This window comes from Alosa alosa, chromosome 10 (assembly GCF_017589495.1).
Source record: "Alosa alosa isolate M-15738 ecotype Scorff River chromosome 10, AALO_Geno_1.1, whole genome shotgun sequence".
Taxonomy (NCBI): Eukaryota; Metazoa; Chordata; class Actinopteri; order Clupeiformes; family Clupeidae; genus Alosa; species Alosa alosa.
Genome location: NC_063198.1, coordinates 6,491,502 through 6,507,884, shown reverse-complemented (window position 1 = coordinate 6,507,884; position 16,383 = coordinate 6,491,502). Strand labels below are relative to the sequence as shown.

General features: G+C 45.9%; 1 protein-coding gene across 1 annotated transcript in view; it reads right to left on the bottom strand.

The window, feature by feature from the left end:
* rybpb (RING1 and YY1 binding protein b) overlaps positions 1 to 16,162 on the bottom strand; it is a 30,333-nt gene extending 14,171 nt beyond the window's left edge. The window contains exons 1-2 of the mRNA XM_048255105.1: positions 15,911 to 16,162; positions 15,159 to 15,284 (exon numbers count right to left, since the gene is read on the bottom strand). Of these exons, the coding sequence (XP_048111062.1) occupies positions 15,159 to 15,284; positions 15,911 to 15,936 (152 nt within the window). The 5' untranslated portion in view covers positions 15,937 to 16,162. The remainder of the gene's footprint in view (positions 1 to 15,158; positions 15,285 to 15,910) is intronic.
* Between the last annotated feature and the right edge of the window lie 221 nt (positions 16,163 to 16,383).

Sequence of the window (16,383 nt, the reverse complement as noted above, 5' to 3'; positions counted from 1 at the left end):
TCGGCGGTGCCAGGGGTCATTACAGCAACGGCTCTTTGCTCTGGGATATCCAGGTCAAGGATGACCGAGCCCAGTGGCAACAAAGGACTGGACTTCCACTTGAACTCCTAAATATCTTCTAAACATCAAGACATTGTGAAAATTAGCCCTTGCTGCTAAAACGTAAACTGCTTAAGAATGTGAACCAACTGCTAGCGCTGACGCTGAGCCATTTAAATGTGGAGCTTTCAGTGGAAGTGTGTAATCTCAAGTTCACTGTAATCGTCATCACCGACATGATGATCTCGTTTTCCGAGTCAGCGATTCAAAAGGAGCACGCCATAGATAAGAGCTCAACTGCACACAGGATTCTCTCACACACACATAAACACACACACATACCAAGACTAGCACGTAATAATCTACCCTCGGGGAGTCCCATTTAAATGTGTGAATTCACATCGCTGGCATGTAAACAGTTATGCCATGTCCTCCAGTCACCATAAATAGTCTCTCTTTCTATTCAGGCTATTTCCACCTGCACTAACCCGCGCACCATTCGCTTGGAACCAGAGTGGGGGATTTGCCAGTGGTGCAAGGCGCTAAGCCACTTGTAAGCAGGTACTCACCAGCAGGATCCCAAATCCTCTGCACCCAGGGGATAAGCTGGACCCTTGCCAGCAAGAGTGGACAGAGGAGCGATTGATTTGATACCACCCCCCCACTAAACACACACACACACACACACACACACACACACACACACTTTAAGATTTGTACGAGCTGCTGCTGTGGATAAGCGAGGCAAGAATGGGCACGGGGCACAGTGTTTAACGCTGCCTCACGGTGCCAGCTGTAACTCTCCAGGGAGGCAGGAGCGTTCCCTGGCACGTTAACACCAGAGCACTGCTGCTGCTGAGCTACACCCAGTGCACAAGGCAGCATTATGTTCAGCCTGAGGCAGCCTGGAGCACTGACCCCAAATCCCCTGGCCACACCTGAACGACGGGGTGAATGGCTGGGTGAGAAGTTTGGGAAGAAGGGTGGGTTCGTGGAGGGTATGAAATTAGATGGGATGAGAGAGGTGTGTGTGTGTGTGTGTGTGTGTGTGTTCCAAGGGCTCAGGAGGTTGAGTCATGTGTAATCAGTGTCATGACCCTCCTCCGCCCACTTCAACCCCCCCCCCCGGGCAAGGCTCCCTGCATGGCCTGGTCATTTGGCCCTATTAAGCCGTGACTGACAGCCTCTCGCCAGCGCTCCCTCCCCGCGGCGTCTGACAGCTGCGAGAAAGAGAAAGAGAGAGAGAGAGAAAAAGAGAGAGAGAGAGAGAAGACAGTGTGTGTGTAAGAGAGAGAGAGAGAGAGAGAGAGAGAGAGAGAGAGAGAGAGAGAGAGAGAGAGTGTGTGTGTGTGTGTGTGTGTGTGTGTGTGTGTTGGCAGGAAGCAGGAAAATGACTGTCATCAGCGTTGAGTGATAACAACCCAAGCCAGGGGCAGAGTGGGGAGCAGGCTAGCAGGAGCCGGGGCGGAAGACGGAGCGCCACGGGGGAAAGAGTGCAAATCTGCTTCAGGGGGGAAGAGGGGCCTGTTTAATCCAAATAAAGGGACTAAGGGGCCAATAAATCCCCACTGAGACAAAGCAATTCTTTATTCCACACCCCCCTCACCCTCCCTAAAGGAAAGTTAGTGCAACGAGAGAGTACTTGAGTCGAGAGAGGCTGGGAGCGAGAGACAATGACAGGAATAGAGTGTGAATGTCAGAGAGAGAGAGAGAGAGAGAGAGAGAGAGAGAGAGAGAGAGAGAGAGAGAGAGAGAGAGAGAGAGAGAGAGAGAGAGAGAGTGAGTGCAAGCTAGAGAGACAGAATAAGGGGACCTCGATGAACACCACTCTTTTGTCTGAAGGGCCTCTAGAGGGGGCGGTGACTGTGGTGGTGGCTGGGGAGAGGAGGGAGGTGTATGTGATTGGCTAGCTCTATGTGTGTGTGTGTGTGTGATGGCCAGGGGCTAGGCTAAGCTAAGCATTGCCAGAGGGACACACACAAACACAGCACAGCACAAGCCGTGAAGGCAGCCGCAGGGAATCCCACCTGTCACACATCGACTCCCACTCTGACAAGCTGTAAAAACTCAATCATCGCCCTGCTCAGAAACACAACATGCGCCTCTACGGTGGCCGCTGAGCACGTCCGAGCCTTTCGCACAACTCCCTCAGTGATCATGAAAAAACACAAAACAAAAGCAGGTCACCATTATTTCAAAACTGTTCTTCCTGAGCACATCACTGACGTTATTTCAACAGATGTCACCCAGGAGGACACGGGGGCTTGGGCCTCTAAAGCTGCAACACAGAGTTGGAAACTTAATACTTTTATGACATCAAGAATTGTTTTGACATTTGTAACCAACCTTCGGACTCATTTCCATCAAACTAGTTTTGGCCACTAAGGCTGCAAAGCATAGAGCTTTGCAGCCTTAGTGGAGGATGTAGCCTAGGTCAAGTGATTAATCTGACCTTCATAAGCAAATGAGTAGGCTAGCTACTGTGGGTTACATACTGGAATCACACAAGAAAATAATGTGATGCCTTGGAGCAGGGTTCCTATATGGATCCACCAGAACTGTTGCTGTCAATAACACTCGGAGTAGGTGCAAAGGTCCATTGCTTTAAAGGCTGGCAATGCAATGCAATAGCCTAAGTGAAGGATCTGACGGCTGACAGTTAGGGGTGTGCATTGGCACTGCCCTCACAATTCGATTCGATTACGATTCACCAGGTAACAATTCGATTCAATTTGATTCTACGATGCATACTACTGCACACAACAAGACAAATTTTGAGGTCATGAGGCATTACAAGCAGTCAGATATTGAACGGGGCAAGGCTACTTGGCCTTCAGTTGGGCATATTTGGTGGGGGGCACAAAGGCCACATGTCAGGGCACCAAGGCCAAAGTTAACTATACAGTAGTAGGCTATAAAAATGATCAAAGTTGTATTTAGCCTATTCACAGCAGTAGACCTGCATCACTGTAGCCTATGAAACATTACAAAAACATGAAACATGGCATATTACATAGAACTGTAAATCATCTGATCATCTAATATTTAGATATCTAGGATATATTTAACATTTATTTTATATTTGGCCTGTTATGAAATCATGTATTGAACAATTTAAGCAAAGCTCAGTTTTAAGAAACTCAAATAGAATAGATGCATGCTTAGCATTTTGTGATCATTAAGGCCACTTTCACAAACTCTTAGTCAGCTGTCCTCTAATTTACTGATATCTAGGCGATATTTGTAACATTTATTTTGTATTTGGCCCATTATGAAATCATGTAGAATAATTTAAACACATTGTAAAACTTAAAGCCCAAATTTGAGACATCCATGCATGTTGAAATTTGCTGCAAATTCAGAACTGGATTACTCTGGAACGGCTAACTGTACAGGGGACTGCTTTATACCTTTCTGTTCGGTAAGGTCAGCTCAGCTGTTTATTCTGATATATGGTTTGTTATGTGTTGAATGAAGGGTTCGTGAAGTATTCCACTGAGATGAATGGGTAGGGAGATGGGCGCAGAACCTTCAGTAGAATTATGATTAAATTGAATTATTCACTTAAGTGTAATTTTCTCACGAACCGTTCACCACAGCAATTAACGGCCAACATAGTTTAAAAGCTGAGAAAAAGCTCTATCATGTGATGTGATAGGCTACTTGTGATGTCTGTACTTTCTTTCTTGCCGTGCGCTGTCACTTTCTCCATTGCGTAAAAGACTAAATTAATTTGCTCTGTGAATGCTTAGATTATTTTGTCAGGCCATAGGCTAAATAAAAATCGTTATTAGTCGGACACAAAACAGAATATTGAAAGAAGGGGGCACCAAGGCCACCGTGGCCTGTAAACCTCTGATTTTCAAGTGATGGCCAACGCAAGGGGCAACGATGGCCATGGCCGTCGTGAAATTCCTACCCTGCACATACTGCACACACAGTAACGAATCCAACTCAGGATGCCAACGATCGACATGGTTCGTGAAGTTAGTTGTATTGCCAACGTGCTTGATGTTAGTGTGTCAGGTTTTACACACCGCGTACGTCTTGTCTAGTTTCCCATTTAATTAGTAGAATCCGAAATGTGCCCAGATGATTTCCAAGCTTTGGGTGCGTTTCTAATTACCCGTCTATCGCGGTCATTTCCCTCTGTCATCTTGATTCTTTAGTGTTGTTGTTATGCTAGCTAGTGCTGCCGCTTAGCATGTAGCTACAGGCTGCGCATGTCATTACGTTGCTCCGGAAATGCCCCCAGAAGTAATTGAAACTTCACAACTTTATTGTCCACTCAAGGCCAGAAAATAAACAGTGACATAATCGATTATTGCACGTTGCCGCATCGATGCTGAATCATGCATGCCCCGCATTGCAATGCATCGCCGAATCGATTATTGTTGACACCACTACTGACAGTGCTTCAGTTGGGGAAACTGACAGTGAAAGACAGAGATGAATGCAAGCAGTACAATTTCAGATCAGTGGAGATAAATTCCACAAACACAAGCATTTTGGTTGCTTGCAAACACATAAAAGTATGCTGACTAATAACACTACCCATCTACTCAGTTTCACACCCCATAGTTGCATCAGTTAGTGGCAGCTGTCCATCATTGCAAACTGCTTACTCAGACCTATGTGATCAGAAACGGCATGTAATTGGACCGATTATGTGAATGAAAGACAAAAAGGTTTTAGATATGCAGCAGTGCACTTTACAAACCCTTTCCTCAATACCCGGAATGCCTGTAGGTGTCAATTTATTTGCTTGTTAGACTCGCACATAGCCGCATTTCTCTTCTCTTGCTATGATTATGAAACAAAGAGTAATAATGAAATACAGTGAAATTAGTAAACTCACTAATCAGTGTGTGTAAGTGCATGCTGTGGAGTTTCAAACTACTCAACGTCTGTTAGGTGTGCATAACAACACACACCTGCATGCAAAAACGTATAAATAAATGAATTCACCTTTCTTATGGTGAAGTGAGAAGATTTTCAGATATGTCCTTTATCAAAAGAGGTCAACAGGATAAGTAAACCCATTAATCTAGAAATCCATTTCTTTCCAACTCAACCATGTGACATTTCAAACACTTGTTTTCTGCAAAGTCAAGCAATGATGAGTGCAATGCATGTTCCATTTAGCTTTAATGGTGCATCAATGATGTGCGAATGGGCCAGACACTCCCATCTCCATAATCCGGGCTATGGAGTGCTCCTATTCCGTGAGAATCGGCCATTACCATGGGATCATCTAGAGAAACGCCTCCTTAAAAGACACACTTGGTGAAATCAGAGAGGATATGTTATCACATCCTGGAGGTGGCTTTCAATCAGGTCCTCCCTGCTCTCCCAGTGACAACTATGGCTCTGGGCACCAAAGTCCTGTAAACAGAGAGTAGCAAGGACACATATACAGTGCAACCGGAAGGTTTTCAGACCCTTTCAAGTTCTCCACATTTTGTTTCTTTTCAAGTTCTCCACATTTTGTTTCTTTTCAAGTTTTCCACATTGTTTTTTTTCTCATCAATCTACACACAATACTCCAACACTCCACAAAAAAAGCAGGTGTTTGAAGTGTTTAGTGAATTTATAAAAAAATAACTTTTCCATTTGAGAATGATGGAGGCTACAGTGCTTTTGGGCGCTTTCAATGCTGCAGAAATGTTCTTGAATCCTTCCCCAGATCTGTGTCTCCACACAACCCTGTCTCGCAGGTCTACGGACAATTCTCTCAACCCTTGTGGCTTGGTTTTCACTCTGACATACACCATCAACTGTGAGACCTTATATAGAGATGTGAGCCTCTCCTACTAATGTCCAGTGAATTCATTTAGGCACAGGTGGACTCCAATCAAGTTGTAGAAGCATCTCAATGACCATTGATAGAAGTAGGATGCACCAGAGTTCAATTGCAAGTGTCATAACAAAGGGTCTGAATACTGAATGAATGAATAATGAATGAATGAATGAATGAATGAATATTATGTAAATGGGATATTTCAGTCTTTTATTTTTTATAAATTAACAAAACACTCCAAACTTTTTTGTGGAGTGTTGGAGTATTGTGTGTAGATTGATGAGGTAAAAAAGGAATTGAATCCATTTTAAGATCAGTCTGAACAATAACAAAATGTGGAAAACTTTCCGGTTGCACTGTACATCTAGCTTATTGCTTATGGTAGAGTATGCAGTAAAACTGCATAATTAGCAACATGCTGCCTGTTGCACCAGACTACAGCATATGTCTGTCTGTGTGTGTGTGTGTGGAAGCAAAAAGGAGAAGGCTATCCATAAGTGCCAGGAATAAAATTCCCAAGCTGTAAAGCTGTTCTCACACACAAACACATCCATCTTCGACACACTAAACACCTCCCCACCACCCCCTCCCCGTGAGATGCAGGACTGCTCAGCCGCTCAGCATACTAATACACCGGATATCACCAGGTATCGCTGCACACTCATGCAAAGTGCCAACCTGACACACACACACACACTCACACTGCATTAGAGGAGGCAAATACATGCTCCATACACACACACACACACACACACACACAAAAATACATGCGCAAATACATGCGCGCGCACACACACACACACAAAATACATGCGCAAATACATGCGCACACACACACACACACACACACACACACACACACACACACACACACACACACACACACACACACACACACACACACGCGCAAATACACCGCTCCATTCCTCCTCAGTCTCCCTCCGCTGGCTGGCCGACCTTCACGAGACACCTCGTCCTCTTCCGTTAAGGAGAAGGACGAGCTCTCGGTCTGCGAAGCACGCAGGAGCATCTTCAATCAACGGCAGCCTGCCATATCTCTGTCTCGCTCACTCTCTCTCTCTCTCTCTCTCCTCGTGGCCGGCTGTCCTGGATAACCCATCGGTCTCTCCGCCTCCCATGTAAACACACTCTGTTTCAAATTAGACTGACCAGACTCGCTCTAGCACAACACGCAGCTTAGGGAGAGACAACATTTTCACGGCAGGCTTAGTGTCTAGACCTGCCCTCGCCTGCATTGCAATAAGGAGACCCAAAGCAGCGCGGCAGCACACAGACACCATGGTCTGGTCTCTCCCAAGAGGCACAGGCAAAAAGCATCAACAAATAAACAAACACATAAACAAACACATAAACAGCAGCCAAGTATTACAGCCCACTAGTGTCCTCCTCTTGGCCAGAACGCAAGCCGGCATGTCAGGCAAGCTGGGTCAGACGATAAACAGACAGACAAAAACCTTCAGCCAACGCATCAAGCAGCACTAGATGTGCTTGTGTGAGTGTGCGAGAGTCGTCCAAGCTCAACAGTCACAAATAAATTACCATAATGAGCACTTTCCCAGCAAAGCCATGCAGTCGGCAGCAAACATATTTTGTGTGTGTGTGTGTGTCAGAAAAGCTGCTCATCTGGCTATCTTGGCCAATGTCATTAGCACAAGCTGGCGTCCGTGAACACTGAGGCTTGACAAACACAGCAAATAACTACGACGCGACATTCACCAGACCATCAACATTTCTGCAAATGATGAAGACATTCTCAGTAGTCCTACCAGGACAAATAGCAGATGACTCCCTTTTAATCCACGAGTTGCTGAGACATGCACTGCACGCACTCACACGCTGTTCTTCCCATCACGACTTCGTCCTTCGTCTTGGCATTCCGCACACCTCAGCCCAGAGAAGTCTGCATTCCAGAGTCGTCAACTTAAATTAAGCCACAGCGGCGCGCAGATCGACAGGTCTGCCGTGACTTCAGAACTCAAGAGACAGGTGTGAATGAGAATGTGAATTTGAGAGTTGAGGAGTAAGAACGGTGGCACCCGTCATCCTGAGAGTGTCTCTCCCAGGGCTTACTAGTGCCTCAAACCCCTTTCCTTCTTCACATTGCTGCTTCAACTCTTCCTGGGTGAGTGATGGAAAGGCTGTGTGCTGTGCTACGTAGGCTGGCAGTGGGAGAGGGTGTAGGTGTGTGTGGGCGAGAGAGAGAGAGAGAGAGAGAAATGTGTGTGTGTGTGTGTGTGTGTGTGTGTGTGTGTGTGTGTGTGTGTGTGTGTGTGTGTGTGTGTGTGTGTGTGTGTGTGTGTGTGTGTGTGTGTGTGTGTGTGTGTGTGTGTGTGGTGCGCGTGTGTATGTAACAGAGAGAATGAAAGAAAAAAGTGTGTATGTATGCTTGTATGAGTATGAGTGTGTGTTAGGGCTGGGACAACGCGTCGACGTAATCGATTACGTCGATGCAAAATATGCGCATCGATTTGTCAGACCCAAAAAATGCGTGCTGCCAAATATTTTGAATTTTACACCTTCAGTGTTTCCCATACGTTGACTAATCTGAGGTGGGCGCCACAAAACACATTGATGTTCTATGTTGTACTATTTAAATTAAAGATAAGATAAAATCCTTTGAGCTGCACTATTTACACGCGCAGCCTTTCCCTGCCCCACCAGCTCTCTCTCATATTGAGCCCGCTGCCCCTCCTCTGCATGTGCATTTACCACAAAATATTCACGATTGTTGAAGGATTGTTGTTGCCACATAGAAGCATTGCATAGAACACGGCTGGCTAAATTGCTATTAAATCCGCTTAGCATCATGACCATGCTGTGCAAATTTGTTCAAAACTGCTAAAGTCAAGTTAACTCTGCTAACGTCTTATCACAACATAGTACATTGAGGAGACTAAACTTAGTTATGCAATCAAGCAGTATCTCAAAGCTAACGTTAGAATACTGTTTGGATGTTGAGTTTAGCATGCTTACTTACAGCTGCTTGTCAATTTCGTTACTCAGGGCTCATTTTATTGACTCAGACACTGAATGTTTGCAAAATCCCGATGTAAATGGAAAAGTGTTTTCCAAGACTCAAAAGTGCTTGTCCCAAGGAGAAGCACAAACTGTTATTTGAACCAACTACGTTAGTTCTTGAATTTCCCCTGGGGATCAATAAAGTATCTATCTATCTACGTTATGAATTGCATCCATACATCAGCTGCTTTTTAACTGCGTTAGTGTTACAATTGCAAGGGAACGAACGTCTTAACGTGACAGGCACTCAATTAGACCTATACACTACTGAACTTTATTGAATGCTACCTCTGACTATAAGAATGCATTACTTTGCACTTGTATAGTCTTTTATTTTGGAATTTTAAGAGCAATAAACATATATTGCAATGTTAAGGAATTCATGTTTCTTTCATTCAGATATATAAATCAACATGTATAAATTGCTATTAGTCAATTAATGGAGGGATAATCGATATCGAATCGGACTGAAAAAAATTAATCGTTAGATTAATCGATGCATCGAAAAAAATAATCGCTAGATTAATCGTTTAAAAAATAATCGTTTATCCCAGCCCTAGTGTGTGTGTGTGCACGTGTTCATTCTCTCTGCTAGGTAATGATGTGTTCAGTTCAGGCGGCCTGTAGCGGGAGCTACTCGCTCCAGTGAGCACGTCCCAGCGCCGCCGTCCGTCAAACCCCGAACTCGCTTGCTCTCCCTCTCCTTCACCCCCACACACCTCTCTTGAAGTAGCACAGCCAGCCACCCACCCCCCCCCCCCCCCCACACACACACACACTCACACTCCTCTGCTCTGCTCTCTGACCACCTCTCTGTCCCTCGCTCTACCGTTCTCCCTCTGGGTGATGTCATATCCCCACCCTGCCTGCTCCCCCCCTCCCTCTCAGCGCTGTGAGAAAGTAAACGAGAGTGTGTGAGCAGATGACGCCGCGCCGGACTGGCTTAAGGACTAGATTAGGGGCCGTGAAGCCCAGCAGTGGTGCTGCTACCTCCTCGCTTGTTATTAACATGCTGAATTAGCGACTGTATTCACAATATACCATTTTCCCATCCTTTTTCTAGCCCTCCACAAATCCTGTGCTAAGTCATTAAGGGTCTGTAATCAGGCAATTAACACACAGGCCCAGGATTAGTAGTGAGCATGTTTAAGGTTTAGTGTAGATGCTGCTGATAATTTCAGATAAGCCGATGTATTTTCTGTGTGTGTGTGTGTGGGGCAGGAAGGGTGGAGTGGGGTGGGGGCGGGCGTAGGGAGAGCGGGATTGGAGGGGGGGAATGGAATGAATGCCAGCATGTCACTCTTGTCATTCCATTATCCTCCACAATTTGAGTTAATGTGACTGAAAATCCCAGGATTACAATTACTCCACTCCATCATTTCAAAATGACTGGCGTGAGCGCATGTCAACTTCTCGTTCGTTGATACACACACACGCACGGCCGCCCGCACACACACACGCACAAACACATGCACACACACACACTTTAATCCAGCCTTTTTTTCAGACCACTACCTCTACAATGTGTTGGCAAGCAAATCGCAGTGTAATCTCCCACAACACTGGTCACCCTGTTAGATGAACCAGCCAGTGATGGTGTCAAAGTGAGCTCTATCACAATCAAATGTCTTTAATCATGCACACTCTACTCTATGTTTAGACAACGTTTTGAGTGGGCCAGATAGAGACCCATCTATCCTCCTCAGAAGGCGTCAGGAGACCGCAGATCAATGCTGGCCGGCGATTAAACAGGCTGGACGAGGTGGGTGAGCTGGCCCTTTAGAGCCGAGTCAGAACAAAACGGGATTCCATAGAACCAAAAGGCACTCCGACTGAGTAACAAACCACAGTTATGCCACATTCACTCTCTGCACCACAACACAGTGGCCCATTCATTCTGAAGTGTAGGCTGTAATAGGTTCTTTACTGGTGTGCTTAATTATCAGCATCAGGTGGAAAACGGATTTTTTGCGCTGTGTTTTATCATATTGTACATCACATTAGCTTTTTTTGAACATTAAAACATCAGCAGGCATGAATGTACTGGAGAGAAAAGTACATGGAGAGAGAAGACAGCAAGAAAGAAGCAATGGGAAAGAGAGGGGACATTCTGCCAGGGCAATGCATTCTGCAAATTCTTTATGTTTTGTGGCCCAGTGAAAGAAAAAAGAAAGAAGAAGAAGAGAGAGAGAGAGAGAGAGAGAGAGAGAGAGAGAGAGAGAGAGAGGAGAGACTGTCCCAGAGAGAGAGAGAGAGAGAGAGAGAGAGAGAGAGAGAGAGGAGAGACTGCCGCCCCGCCACCTCCCCCCCCACACACACTCACAAGCCCTCATCCCTTTTCCCTGAGCCCCAGAAAGAACTTTAAATTGAGAGGAGCAGCGAGGGTTTGTGTGTGTGTGTGTGTGTGTGTGTGTGTGCACACATGAGTGTGTCTGACCTCCAGAGGATGTAACACACACCGCGCCGCCGGAGATCAAGGCGACAAGCAACAATGCCCGACTACATTCCCGTCTAGCGTCTAGCTCCTCCTTATCCCCCTCCCCCACCCACTCGGATCTCTGCTCGATCAATCACCTCGGCGCGGGAGCCTTTATGGCTTCCACTCCGTAACCTGCGAGTGACCACGGGGTGGGCCCGAGAAACACGCCCGCCGGGGAAACGCGATACACCACAGAGGTGTCGCGTTCTGCAGCCGCACTCAGGAGAGCCCGTGTGCCCCAATCGGACGATAACGTAGACTGGCCCTGAGAGGGTAGTTCTCTGTGTCTGTGTGTGTGTGTGTGTGTGTGTGTGTGTGTGTGTGTGTGTGTCTGCTAAAGACTATGGAGGGATAGGCTATAAAAACACTAGGAAGTCAAAAAATATATTTGTTGATGTTATGGCTCTGTGTTGGTGGGTTTTTTTTTAAATGAAGCGTAGTATTATGCTCGAGGCAGAAAATACCCAGAACCTGCAACATTTAATAACCCATTCCAATCAACATTCCCCGCTTGCGTTCACACCAAAGTTTTCCTGAAAGTTTACAGGTCACACAGCAAGTCTCTGACATAAGTCAATTTTCCTGGCATTCCACTCCAGGCTCGCACACTGCCCACACTTACCGGAAAACCCTGCGCGTACAAGCAGAGCAGGAGAAAGCGGTGGCTGTGTGCATTTCTATTTGGCCTCGCACATTTGCACAACGGTGAGATTGTGGAATCAGCCCATTTGAATGCACAGATAAGGATTTCTTCGTGAACGCGGGCAAATTCAGAGCCTGTTTCCTGGCACTGTGGTGTGAAAGACTTCTATCCTTTCACATCAGCGTGCAGCGCTTCACTAAATTGATGCTGAAACAGTATTAAGATCATTAGCAATTAAGAGTTGTATCTGTTGTAAATAAAAGATCGACCCCCATATCAATGGGTCGGCCCGTTCAGCTCCGGTGCCTCAGGGGAAACCTGTTTAGCCTGAGGGGTAGATGAACGCCTACACCTGAGGCAGGATGACATGCACCGCTTTGAGACTCTCACCACTCTCAGTCGCTCGTACTTGTGCGAACAGACACCCAAGAGCGAGAGACGCTTTGGTTTTAAGAGGCACTTTCGGAACTGTTTTCACTTCCACTTCCTAAAGCGTGGCCACACACACACACACACACACACACACACACGCTTGCATGACGCACTCCCGGCAGAACGTTTCGGAGCTCACCATGTGAGGTATGGGAATCGATTACTCACTGAGGTCCCCCCCAGGCGGTGAGCTTTCGTTATCGGATTCAACGCACAAGCTCGCACAGGAAAGAAAACGATGAGTCACTTCGTGTCACAACAATTCACATACCTACAGACGAGTAAGCTACTAAAAGGCTACTTTAAAGGACTCCTCCGGTGATGCTTCCAAACAGGGAGTGCCAATGCGGATGCCAAGCTTGTCAGGCCGGATTCTTTGAAGTTCAACATTCAACCACAGATAAAGTAATTAACAAATGAAAAATGTGCTAGCGGGAGCATAAAAGCCCATTCAATAGAGCTGGAAAGAAGCCCCAAGACAAGACAGCCGCACGCTGATGCACACTTTCAAAGAGCAGTGCTCATTTAACAAGGAGTGCCATGCACCCACCACATACACGCACGCACACCCTCACTCGCGCCACTGGCGTACATCAAACAGAGACGAGTGCGCTAATTAGTGCTCGTTACAACAACAGCTGTGATTCTTACATCAGCAGACAAAAGCGTCAACCAAAGGTTGACCATTGAGATTAGACTGAGGACAGTGAAGTGAACCACTCCAGCGAAGAGACATCATGCGATTCCACTTACAAGACCCGACTCAGAGTTGGGATACTGCCAAAGCCTGGTGGTTATGGGCTCCCGATGTGAGACCTCATTTCCTGTCACTGCACCATTTCAAAAAAACAAACAAAAAAATATCCCTCAATCTTCCTGCTACAGCCTGCCCCACTCACATTTAAAACCGTTATTACGACATTACTGGTATTAGTAAACTTCTCAGTAAAAGACAGTAACAGCTTCTGTAGTTCCCCTTCTCCACTTTTCAGAAAAAAAGGATGTGCGAAGAGACAGGGCACACTGAAACCTAACTGCTCTGCTGGGTTCCGGGGATTCCTATGTTAGGGTCACACCATGACTCATATCTGTGGTAGCAGGCAGGCAGGCAGACCGACAGACAGACAGCCAGCCAGCCAGCCAGCTACATCAGTGTAGGCTGGCTGCTGAGAAGCGCTGGCATGTTTACTTCACACCATCACTCCGCACAGCCATGAGCACAAAACAGGAATGAGCGAGTGAAAGGGGGCGGGGTGTGGGGGTGAGTGGTGGGGACAGGCGGTTCACATGAAATCGAAAGTAGGCAGGCTCACGAATTGGAGGAGGCTCGCTAACCACAATGATGTCACGGATTAATGTACTAACAAACAGAAGCTTCTTGGGTAGGACTTGTCTAGAGATAAGCCATAGTGATGAGCAATGCAGTTTTCTTGTTATTACCCCTAAAAATTCTTATCAGGCACAACACCAAGTTAATGAACTTTCAGTGCACAGTTCTAGACAACACTGTCAATGCATCATCTTTTAAGCTCAACCAACATTGAAAAATGAAAGTTTAAGACATGGGCTTTTTCGCCATAAAAACATCAGCATAAAGGTGTTTGCCACATCACATTTCCAAAATCCTGGTTGAATAGCGTATTCACTCCTCTAGAAAAAGTCATGTTTAAAAACCATGCTGAAATACAATGCTAAATCCCTGTCATTATTCAAAGCTGTAAGCAGAACTGTCAAAAATATTAGGCAACACGATGGATGAGACCGATTTCAGAGCGTGACCTCACATGCTCTTGGTATCCTCTGCTTTGCTGACTTGGGAGGATGGGGGGTTGGGCCTGTTCCTCCAAGTGCAATGGAATGCAGACATATTCTGAATGCTCACAGATATCTCCAAACTTGTATGTCAATAAATACAGTGATGTCATACTACAACCATGACAAGATTTCTAATATATATCTATATCAATAACATCAGCTAAAGCTCCCCAGTGTCGCCAGTTGTCATGCAAAGATGCTGCCAAAATGTACAGTCGCTGGCTGTTTACATCCATTATACCTATTTTTAAAAAGGGTGGTCCTCCTTCATAGGAATCCAAAACTGAAATACTACAAACATACAACTCAATATGGCTTGACAGACAGACAATGACATCAGACACTGTTTCTGATCAAGACGAGTGAGCACCCTGCCACCCAGAACAATGTCTGTCCCTACGATAATGCTTTAACGCCAGCAGTCACTATAATGTTTCTAGCACATTCCACCTTTTCCACCGAATAAGCACGCCAGTTGGCGCATACAATGCAACAACACAAAGAACCCAGAAGAGACATACTCGCAAGCGCAGATCGGCCTTCCTACATTACCCTGGCACTCTTTCTTCCTCTCTCCGCACAGTGGCAGCGGCACCCGTGGTCCATTTGAGTTAGGTTACCTCGCAAGCATTTAAATCCGACGGCACCGATATCGCTCTATGCTGCTCAGTGTGCACGACTGCTGAACTTGGTAAACATATTTAGAGTTGTTAAAGGGGTCCTTCTAATGCCGTAGCTAAATCAACAAGTAAAATCTCTCAATCCGCTCAGCGTTTCATTGGTAGCTGGTCGGCTTCGTTTTCAATAGCGTGTGCGGGGAGGTTTACTGCAGGATAAAGACAAGCGATATGGGGGTAGAATAGGAAGCTCACACAAACCCCTTAGCAGACTCAAAATCTATAGAGCCATACCTTGTAGATGTGCCCTTCCTCACGTCGCAGATGCTGCATTTGAAAGCTTCGGCGCTGTTTCTGAAGGTGCAGACGCTACAGTCCCAAAAGCCGTCGTCCGCCGTTGGTTTGGCTTGTCTTTTTGGCCTTAAGAAATTGACCAAAAAAAAAAAAATAAGGTCAACTTGACGTTCGTCATGTAACATTTGATAACCCACACAATGTCCCTTCTTCAATGTGTGCTGTATAGCATTTGTATTAAAAAGACAGAGCATATTAATTATGTGTTAAATAGGACTAAAAGTAACCTCGCCATAGGATGTTGCCTAAACGAGCTTTGGTTAGCTTGCTAGCCAGGTTTTCACAGTAACCCTCGGCTTAGCCAGCGACCCACAGACACATCGTCCGATTGTAGAGACCTTTACTGGCTAGCCAACAAGCTACACGTATTAGCTGGAAGCTAACCTAACAGGATTTGAATGTCAAAAATGTTCATTCGACACTTAACTTGAACTAAATCATTTAAATTAAAAAATCCAACGAGACCAGGCGTGCCCGCTGTAAATCTCCCTTTGTCTGAAAGTGACTAGCTGGTAGAGTCAGAGTAGGGAGAGCGAAGCCGCCATAGCTGCACTATTCTAGCACTGGCACACAAACTGAAAAGGGAGAAACACTCCTTGAGAAAGCATCCGAATATCAACCCCGAACGGCATCGAAATGTACAAAACCCATCTGAATCGACAAATATCAACACCACAATCGCGTTCTATTACCTGGACGGGCTTTTCTTGTCGCCCATGCTGAGAATATGTTTCCGAAAAGAGAGAAAAGGTTTCAGCAATTAACAATAATTGTTGTAGGTTGAGTGTAGAAGATCCAGATAGACGCGCTGCTAACGCTGGCAGGCAAGCTCACATTCAGCGACCGACTCGAGGCAGGGCAAAACGACTGAACACCCCGTGACTCAAGACCGCCCAATCACCGCTGGGCTCGGTTTAAAAGTCTCGTTAGAAATATAAGAAATAGGTAGCATGTGTCGTATCGGAGTAAACAATTAACACATGGATTAGCACAATATTTAATTCATAAAAGGAAGAGCAGCTTAATAATCGTGACGTCAATGAAAAGCCATGACGGACACACTGGATGCATTCTCTGCCTTCTCTCGCACAGCCCAGGGAGGCTGCTTGAAGATGGAATAAGTTAATCTTGGGACAGCACCATTTGACAGTGCCAATAAGTTTGC